This window comes from Gekko japonicus, unplaced genomic scaffold, assembly GCF_001447785.1.
Source record: "Gekko japonicus isolate JY-2015 unplaced genomic scaffold, Gekko_japonicus_V1.1 scaffold971, whole genome shotgun sequence".
Lineage (NCBI taxonomy): Eukaryota > Metazoa > Chordata > Lepidosauria > Squamata > Gekkonidae > Gekko > Gekko japonicus.
Window position 1 is genome coordinate 397581 of NW_015173151.1, and position 9239 is coordinate 406819.

General features: G+C 49.5%; 1 protein-coding gene across 1 annotated transcript; it reads left to right on the plus strand.

Moving 5' to 3' along the window:
* The first annotated feature begins 292 nt into the window (after nucleotides 1-292).
* Nucleotides 293-6884, plus strand: LOC107119788 (zinc finger and SCAN domain-containing protein 31-like). The gene is made up of 3 exons (XM_015422380.1): nucleotides 293-1080; nucleotides 2667-2775; nucleotides 5670-6884. Exons 1-3 carry the CDS (start codon nucleotides 382-384, stop codon nucleotides 6662-6664), a joined length of 1803 nt encoding a protein of 600 aa, XP_015277866.1. The 5' UTR covers nucleotides 293-381; the 3' UTR covers nucleotides 6665-6884.
* The last annotated feature ends 2355 nt before the right edge of the window (nucleotides 6885-9239 follow it).

Consider the following 9239-nt stretch of genomic DNA (forward strand, 5'->3'; position numbering starts at 1 on the left):
TCAGGTAGAACCCACAGCCTTTTGAATTTCCTCTGTTCTTTGTTTCCCTCAGGAAGAACCCACAACCTTTTGAATCTTGTGATTTGTCTCAGTAAGCTGAGACTGTTGTGTAACTGAGGGGGGGGGGCTGTTCATCCATCCCACAGAGTGGGAGCTGCCAGGTGACCTTAAGGTACTATCTGGGCCCAGAGCACAACTCTTATTTCACCATTGTTTGAGAGACAAAGCATGGGACTCAGATGGAGAAACCGGGTCTGAACACTGGAGCTGACTAAGGGCCAATCAGAAAAAAACCCAAAATGGCTGACTAGAAGGAAAACAGTATTTGTGGAACTTCTTACTAAGGAAGCTGAGTGAAAGTGAACACAACCCTTCGTGGACATGGAGGAGCATGCCCGAACAGGCCCTGAGACAGGGGAGGGATCCACAGGGTCAGGAAGAGACCCATTTTCAAACCAGTCTGGAACAACTCGGGATGTAGCCCAATGGGCAGCGACACGACAAGAAGGGGTACCTCAGCGCTTGGAAACTCCATGGCAAGAGTACTTGAAAACAGTCCAGTATCCCTCGTCAGGATGGGCAACGTCACAGCTTCCAGACCTGGCTTCCTGGGATGACGTGGCTGCGTTTGACCGTGTGGTAAACGCCTGCCAATGGCCTAGAGAAGGGATGAGCCGCCTGATGCCTGCTCTCAGTGCTGATGCTCAGCAGGCCTTAAGTAACCTGAATGCCAGAGACAAAGGAGACCATGGGAAGGCAAAACCCACCACCCTGCGAGGAAACCCCAGCAGTGCCGAGGTGCAGCGCCAGCGTTTCCGCCAGTTCCGGTACCAGGAAGCAGAGGGGCCTCGCGAGGTTTGCAGCCGGTTACGGGAGCTCTGCCACTCCTGGCTGGAGCCGGAGAGCCGCACCAAGGAGCAGATCCTGGAGCTGCTGATCCTAGAGCAGTTTCTGACAGTCCTGCCAAAGGACATCCAGAGCCGAGTTCGAGAACGCGGCCCTGAGACTTGTGCCCAAGCAGTAGCCTTGGCAGAAGGGTTCCTTCTGAGGCGGCAAGAGAGTTTGCAAAATGAACCACAGGTGAGAGAGCTGGAGGTGAAGTGAGTAACCACACTACACCTGTGTGGAGTAGGTGTTAGTGCTGGGCTACAGTTATGGAGACTCGGGTTCAGATCCCCATTTGGCTATAGAGCCCACTGGGAGACCTTTGGGCCAATCATTCTCTCTTGGCCTGGCCTACCTTATGGGGTGGTTGTGAGGATGGAAAAACCCCTTGGAGAAAAGGCAGGGTAGAAATGTGCTAAACAGGTAGTCCTGTGAAGACCCTGATAATAATTCTTTATATCTTTGATGATGTAATTCCAAAATGAATTGATTTGGGACAGTACTGATGAAAGCTGTCGGTATTCAGTGCCGAAATTCAGAATCCTAAGAAATTTGCTATTAGAACAAATCACACAACTTTGCATGTTTGTTTCCTTTTGTATTTAAGCTGCCCCCCCCCTTTTCTGTGTAGAAGAAATAGCGAATTGGGCAGAAGCTCCACCTACTGACCAATGGGGGGGAAATAGGGAGCATAGCTCTGGCTTAGTGGATCAGCCCCTTACCAATGTTGATGTCGCAACACTTTTTGGGCACTGTGTGTCTTCAGACGGGCGGGGGTGCTTCTTAGACTATTCCCCTGAGAAAAACAGCCCAATCCTAGTATATTGAAACCCAGAGTCATTTCAGGGGGGATCGCGGGGGATCGCAGTTCCCCCGGGTGAGGTACGGGGAGGCGGGGCACATGACGAAGCCCCGTCCCCTGCTTACGGCCGCCCCACTTCTGGCCCTCATTCAGCCAGGAGGAGGCAGGAGAAGAGGGAGGGTAAGTTGCTTCCTCCCTGCCTCTCCCCACCCCTGCCTGCCTGGGGCCAGGGAGGGCCTTTGCGGGGCTTCCTTGCACCCCCGCCGGCCTTGCAGGTCCACTGTCAGGGGGTGTGGCATATGCTAATGAGTTATGCTAATGAGTTCCCCTAGCTCTTTTTCTACGAAACGACCCCTGTTGAAACCTATTGTGTCACTTAAGAAGGTTGTTTAGACCCCTGCTCCCTGATATCTAGTGTGTAGGAATTTTCATTCAGGCAACCCCCTTTTGCCTACATCCCAAAGTGGTACAGTCCAGGAACAGTGTTTACTCATGACGTGCTGGTTGTACAGACTAGTGTGGTATAAAGGTTAGAGTGTTGGGCTGGTATCCGGGAGACCTAGATTCAAACGGCCATTCTTCCAGCTCACGGGGTGAGCTTGGGCCAGTCACTCTCTAAGCCTAATATGTCTCACAGGGCGGTTGTTATATGAGGGTAAAATGGAGGATGGGATAGCAATGTGAAAAAACACTTTGGGTCCATGTGGGGGTTGGTGGGGAAAAGCGACTTATCAACATTTAAACGAATCCCTGCCCAGTTTTTAAATCAGTGTGGTTATTTTATGACTCTAATGTAGCCCATAGATAGTTCTGTTGTTGTTCCTGGCACCTTCTCTAAACTCCTTCCACCTTCTGGCTTTTGCCTTGACTACCACCCAGCACCATTAGATTAAAAAAAAGAAGACACCCACAGTGGAGGAGAGTGGGGTGGGTTGCGGGTTGACTTCCAATCTCATTTCAGGGCTCTGCTTCATTACAGACGACAGCCCTGAATCTCTCTGAAGGCCAGCGGACTGTGTCAGATGCCCGACAGAGGCAGCTCAACAAGGAGGCCAGACAGCCGGGGAACAGGAGGCCCCGAGTGCTGGGTAAACCTTTCACTTGAGTCTTGTGTTAGATGTCAGCGGATTGGGGCCTGTGAAGAGGGGTGGAAATTGCTGGGAGATCCTCCTCCCCTGTAAGGCAAGACAGCAGAGCTCTGGGGGTTCAGTAAGTCGCTTGCCTAATTACCTAAAGCCCTGGCACTGCTGGGAGCTGCTCACCTGCCTCCAAACCTTACAATAAATGGAGGTAGACATGGGCAGGGGGAGTCTTGGAGTGCGCATGTCTCACACACATGGGACAGTAGGGTCAGCAGCTAGGGACTTGAGCAGGCCAACACTCCTCACCTCATGCCTAGTTTGCCACTGTTTGCATGTCTAGATTGAGTTTTGGTCATGACTGCTCTGATCCCGTTCCTTTTGGAACATCAGGGGTTGCTGTTGCTGAAGGCAGGCGGTCAAGTGGCACAGTCATTATTGTTCAAGTTTCTCTAGAAGATTCAGTTGACCGACGGGCGTTTTTGTCGGAGTCTGGAGGGTGGTGGCTCCCTTTCCAGTATGTAGGTTGGCTTACTTGCTTGGATCATCTGAAACAGTTGTGCTCTACTGGCGAGATCTTCCCTGTTGTACATGTTCTCGTTCTGTAGTGTGAATTGCCTGGTTTGATTGAGGAGGAAAGGAGTGATCTTGGGGAATGGTTGGGCTCTGGCTTTGGGTGAGCTGTCCAAATTAGATTACTGTAACAAGCGCTCTGTAGGGCTGCTCTTGGAATTGGGAAATGTGGCTGTGAAGATTTTTCCTGGGATGTATGCAAAGGCCAGTGCTGCTTCAGCTCTACTGGCTCCAAGTCTGTTTCTGGGCTGAGTTCTAAGTGCTGGGTTTTCACCTTTTGAAGGCCTAAATGACATGGGTCCAGCGCTGTTTCTGGGCTGAGTTCTAAGTGCTGGTTTTTCACCTTTTGAAGCCCTAAATGACACGGGTCCAGACAGAGTACCTGAAGAATGGCACCAGCCATCACAACTGCTCTGTGTTTTGAGATCCATTTATGCGCCTTTTTATGGAATCTAGGTTTATCTAAAGTTAGGTTGCAGGGACCTGTAGGGTGGTGTTTTCAGCTACCATCCTCAAGACTCCTTCCTTCAGGATGTGAGATTGATGCTACCCCTACAGGGAAAACTAAAGTTTTTTTTCCGTTTCTGGAAGGAACTGGAATGAAATGGGGGGAGTGGTGCTTGTTTTATATTCTTGTGCTTGTAACGTATTTATGGTGTTACTTGAGTTATATTTTAACTTGTTAGCCAAGATCCATTGTGTAGCCTATAGATCATTCTAATTTTTTGAAAAGTTTGACTCTTCTGGTTATACAGTTTGAATTATTCTGCAAGAATTCTGTAAGCAGTGCTGGTGGGTGTCCAGTCCCCTACCAAACCTTCTCTCGCCTCTTTTTTTTTTTACTATAGTTACTTACATTTTAGCATGGGTAAGCACAAGTCTGTCCTTATGCCTCTTTTGATTCTCTGATTTTTGAAAGAAATTGTACGTTGTCCCAAGGCCCTACAGCTGTGGTCTAGAGGCCTTGTGGAACTGAGGGGACTGGGTGAGCTATAAAAGTTTCCTGTTCCTTAGGAAGTTTAACTGCCAGTAGCAAATGGAGGTGACATAAACAACTTCCATTTCCCATCCTGACTCAAGAAGAGTAACTACCAGCATTCGGCTGTTGGGGTTAATATTGGAGACTGGAGCGTGGGGATACCACTAATATCTGACGTACTTTATTTTGTTCGATTCACCCCACTTTGGTCTAGAGGCCTTGTGGAACTGAGGGGTCTGGGTGAGCTATAAAAGTTTCCTATTCCTTAGGAAGTTTAACTGCCAATAGCAAACGGAGGTGACATAAACAACTTCCATTTCCCTCAAGAAGAGTAACTACCAGCATTCGGCTGTTGGGGTTAATATTGGAGACTGGAGCATGGGGATACCACTAATATCTGACGTACTTTATTTTGTTCGATTCACCCCACTTTTGTTGTGGAGAAAAAGGGACCTCCCCAAAAGATTATGCAGGAGATTGTGGAACTTTCATGGTGAAAAGCCATGGGGCATATAGTACAGAGGGGAATTGGCTAAGACTGAGTGAAAAAGCGGGCTGAAATCCAGTCTATTGCAAACCAATTTGAGCCGCAAGGAAAACTGGTATACAAGTATACAGTAATGAAATATTTTGTTTTTTGATCCGCCCTTTTGAGTTTCCCCTTTGCTTTTGACTGGCTAGTGCTTATTTTGAAAGTTGTCCTTGTATCTTCACAGCCATGAGGTCGAAAGTTGATTTAGAAAAAACTCAAAAAAGCAGAAATTCTAAGGCATCATTTGAACGTTGTATTCCCAACCACTTTGTCCATTGCTTCTGCATATCCACAGAGTTGCAGCATACAGCCAGCCTTACCCACCATCAGGATAAATTGTCCCAATAACACAGATACTGCTTCATTAAAAGTGATCCAGCTATCCTTGGCCGGGGCCTTTTTGGCCCTGGCCCCCACCACTTCTTGTCTAGTGAGACCAGGGCCCTGTGGGACCTGAAACAATTTTGCAGGGCCTGCAAGACAGAGATTTTCCACCAGGCATATGGTCAGGAATGACAACGGTTAGATGAATACTGACCCCAACCTAGAGTTTCAGTCCCTTCTCAGATATCCCTTCCTGATAGTCACCAATTGTAATGCACTGGTTTTATTACACGCCGTTGTAAATTAAATGTTATAGTTTTTATTATTGTAAAGCTATTTTTTTTAGCTATTATGTTGTAACCCACCCCGAGCCCTGCTGTGCAGGGAGAGGTCGGGATAGATAATGAAAGTATAAAGAAATAATTTCATCTCTAATACACGTTGGTCTCGAGTAACAATGATCTGAACTGCTGATTTGTCTTCTGTATCTCTTAGGTGTCAAGACAGCAAACCGAACGGGTGGGCAGGTGCAGAATCAGGGTGCCAGGGAAGAAGGGGCCCGTTCTGACTCTGGGAGGCCTCCCCGGAAGAACAAACCCCACGTCTGCATCGACTGCGGGAAATGTTTTGCACGCCCATCAGAGCTGGCGAAGCACGAGAACACCCACACGGGAGCGAAGCCCTTTCGCTGCTCAGAGTGCGGGACCAGATTTAGCCAGCTGTCCCACCTGACGAGACATCACAGAATCCACACAGGGGAGAAGCCACACTCATGCTCCGAGTGCGGGGCAGCTTTCTCCCAGCGGTCCTCTCTCATCAGCCACCAGAGAGTCCACTCTGGCGAGCAGCCCTATCGCTGCACGCACTGCCAGCAGTGTTTCAGCCATCATTCGGCCCTTAAGATTCACGAGCATATCCACACCGGTCAGAAACCCTATATTTGCCTGGAGTGCGGGAAACGGTTTGTCTCCTCATCCACGCTTAAAATCCACAAGAGGATCCACACGGGAGAGAAGCCGTTTTCTTGCGCCGAGTGCGGGAAACGCTTCATCCAGCGTTCCAATCTTATATCGCACCAGCGGACGCACTCCGGAGAGAAGCCCTTTTGCTGCGGCGTGTGTGGGAAGAGGTTCAGCTATCCATCGGATCTCACCAGGCACCAGAAAATTCACACGGGAGAAAAGCCGTTTCCTTGCGACGAATGCGAGAGAAGGTTTACCCGGTTCTCTGATCTTGTCATACACCGGAGAATCCACACCGGGGAGCGGCCCTATCGCTGTCTCGAGTGCGGGAGGCGATTCCGGCAAAAGAGCGCCTTGGTGACGCACCAGAGGATCCACACCAAAGAGAAGACGGCAGAAAAAACCAAGCCTGTCGCATCCGCGGAATCACAGGCGAATAGTGAACAAAATAGTGAACAAAAAGCCAGTGAAGCAGGGGAGAAGGCGGACATTTCGGATGAAAAGGAGAAAGATGGATCAAGCACCTAGAAAGAACCAGCCTTGCCCCATCTCCCAGCACCTGACCAATCCCTCCCTCACCAGCAAGGAAATCTTGGGTGGGGGGTGAAGCGGTTTTATCTTGTCTTCTTGATAGCTTCCATTCTTTCTCTGACTGCTCCCCCTCTGAACATAACTGGACCTTCATTAGAGGACTTGATTTGTCTCAACTCAGGACTTATTGCAACGTTGACCCCTCTGCCTCGTACTTACCCCAGTGACGTGTGCTGTGTGAAGATGACTTGTGGTGAGGACCTCTAGAGAAGATAACCTTCACCTTTGCAGGGTCTACGACAGAAACCCAAGCCACGATTCCCAGAGCTTTCCTCATTTTCAGCCTGAAGGGGGGAAGCACCATTTTCTGTGAGAGGAGTTGCTGGGAGGAAGCTGAGCGTGGGAGGTGGCTCCATGCTCTGCCTGTCTGTACTGGCGTGAAGCTCTCTTGGAGATGGGGACCTTGTGTCTGCTTTGTGACATCACATGTCTGTAAGCAAAGCATTGTGAGCTGTTGAGAAATAAGCCCCTCCCCAGGTTTCCACAATGTCGCCTTCAGTTCTCAGTTGAAAGTGCAGGGAAGAGACTGTGGAGACTCTTTTATTCGGACAGTGGATGGCTGTTACTGCCATGTCCTCCTTGGAAGCTCCCTGGGAGCATCCTGTTGTCCATTGCCGGATGCAGAGTAATTAGTGGTGTGAAATTTGGCCTGATGCAACGAGACACTTCTTCTGTTCAGGGGATAGCAGGTTGTTCAGCTTTGTACGTCTTTCCACTATGGGGACTACATCAACCATCATTCCTAAGATTCTTCTAGTCCCCCTAGGGGCTGTGGGGTTCAGTGTAGGGTCAAGAGGGGGCTGCCACATGGGCTCTGAAGGGTCACCGTGTCTGATCACAGGGCCAGTGTGGCCCCACGTGTTTAGGCACAGGAGATCAGGATTCCTTGCTCAACCATGAATTTTGCTGTATGGAAAAGCTGCACTCTCTCAGCCCGGGTTCCCTGTCTGTACAAAGGGAACAGCAAGGCTCTACCTCACTGAGCTGTAGTGACAACAAGCAGCGGAAAGGTTGGCTGTCGCATCCTGCATCGGACATGTTGTATGATCAGTGTAATAATGGGTCAAGCCTTGAAGTTGGTGGAACAAACAAACCCATGACGATCTGTTCAAACAGCAGCCAGTCTGTTCTCCGGTGTGATTGGCTGGAGTGCAGCCAATGGGAACGGCCTGTTTGAGGAACCCTGTTGCTGTCCTTTATGGAGTTAAGCCTAGGGGTCCCCCACGTAGCAAAATGTTTTTGGAAATTCAGTTGCCCATGACACTCTGAAGTGCCAGTGTACGTACGTGGTTGGATTTCTCTTGCTTCCATCCTAAATAACAAAGGCCATCAAGGGGTCGATTTGCACAGTGTCCCCCCCCCCTTCCTCCTCATCCCTGGAAAAAATGTAATATGCAGAATAGGGAGTCATCTCCATTAGGGATGAGCTCACGTCACCCTCCCATCTTATCATAGTGCCCTTCCAGCATTTCCTACTCCTCCTTACGAATACCACTGCAGCTGTACCCTTCTCGTTTCCTCTCTCTTCGTAATGTTCTTGTCCCCTGAAACGTTTGTTACCAGGGAAGGAGAAAAATACATTCTGGCAAGGGGGAACTCATCAGGGCTGCATTTGGCCCAGGGGTCGCCATTCCCCGCTTTAGAGGAGAGCAAATGGATCTCTCCTGAAGTCGGTTATCTGCAGAGCTGGTTTTTTTTTAATCCGCAGGAGTGAGCACTGCTATAAGCTCTTCCCGTTCTGCCTTATGTTTCCTTAAGGCCTGCAGAGCTGAGAGCAGCTCCTGTTCCTGGAAAGCTCAAGAAAGAGATGGCCCGTGTGAATTGGGCTCTGAGGATAGAGTGGTTTGTGACACAGGTGCCCAGATGGTTTGTGCAGTGGGGTCAGCAAGCACTATATGGGCTGCCTGTAGGGCTACATATAGGACTGTACCAAGGGCATACTTTTGCTGATATTAACTAAATAACAGATGGCTGATACTAGACAAGTGACCCCTGCATTCAGGGTCACCAGGATCTATCAGGTATTGGTCAGGAGCCCACAACATCAGGTGCCGAGAATTCCTCGGTAGCATGGACAGCTGATAGCTGTGCCAGAGTGATGGGTGCAGGGGTGCTTTCCACATGCTAAGAGGTACCGTTTTCTTCTTGAGAGGAACCAGTCACAGTGCACAGAATCTTCTGGTGTCTAGGCATCACGGCTCGCTGAAATGAAGTGGCAACCAGTGGGGCCGTACTAAGTATTGCCTCCCTTCTTTTCTCCCCTTGGTGTTTGGACACGTGGCCTATAGTTCACTGTCAGCATGGGGTACGGGTGCGAGGGATGAGGAATGAACTGGACGACTCTTTCTAGGGGGAGTTCCCAGTTCCCAAGCTGTATTTTTCTCAAGTCTGTGAGAAAGGGGTAGGCGGATCTCTTTTTCCATAATGTTGCTAGTCTTCTGTCTCTCTCTCTTTTTGTTTTATCTTGTATGTGAGAAAAATGGCCATTGTAACACGAAATGGCATGGCCATT

What these genes read in the sequence shown, in the direction of transcription:
- LOC107119788 (XM_015422380.1), top strand. Translation starts at nt 382, where the DNA reads ATGGAGGAGCATGCCCGAACAGGCCCTGAGACAGGGGAGGGATCCACA. An exon ending in GTTTGCAAAATGAACCACAG is followed by an intron (nt 1,081 to 2,666) that starts GTGAGAGAGCTG and finishes GCTTCATTACAG; the next exon opens with ACGACAGCCCTGAATCTCTC. An exon ending in CAGGAGGCCCCGAGTGCTGG is followed by an intron (nt 2,776 to 5,669) that starts GTAAACCTTTCA and finishes TGTATCTCTTAG; the next exon opens with GTGTCAAGACAGCAAACCGA.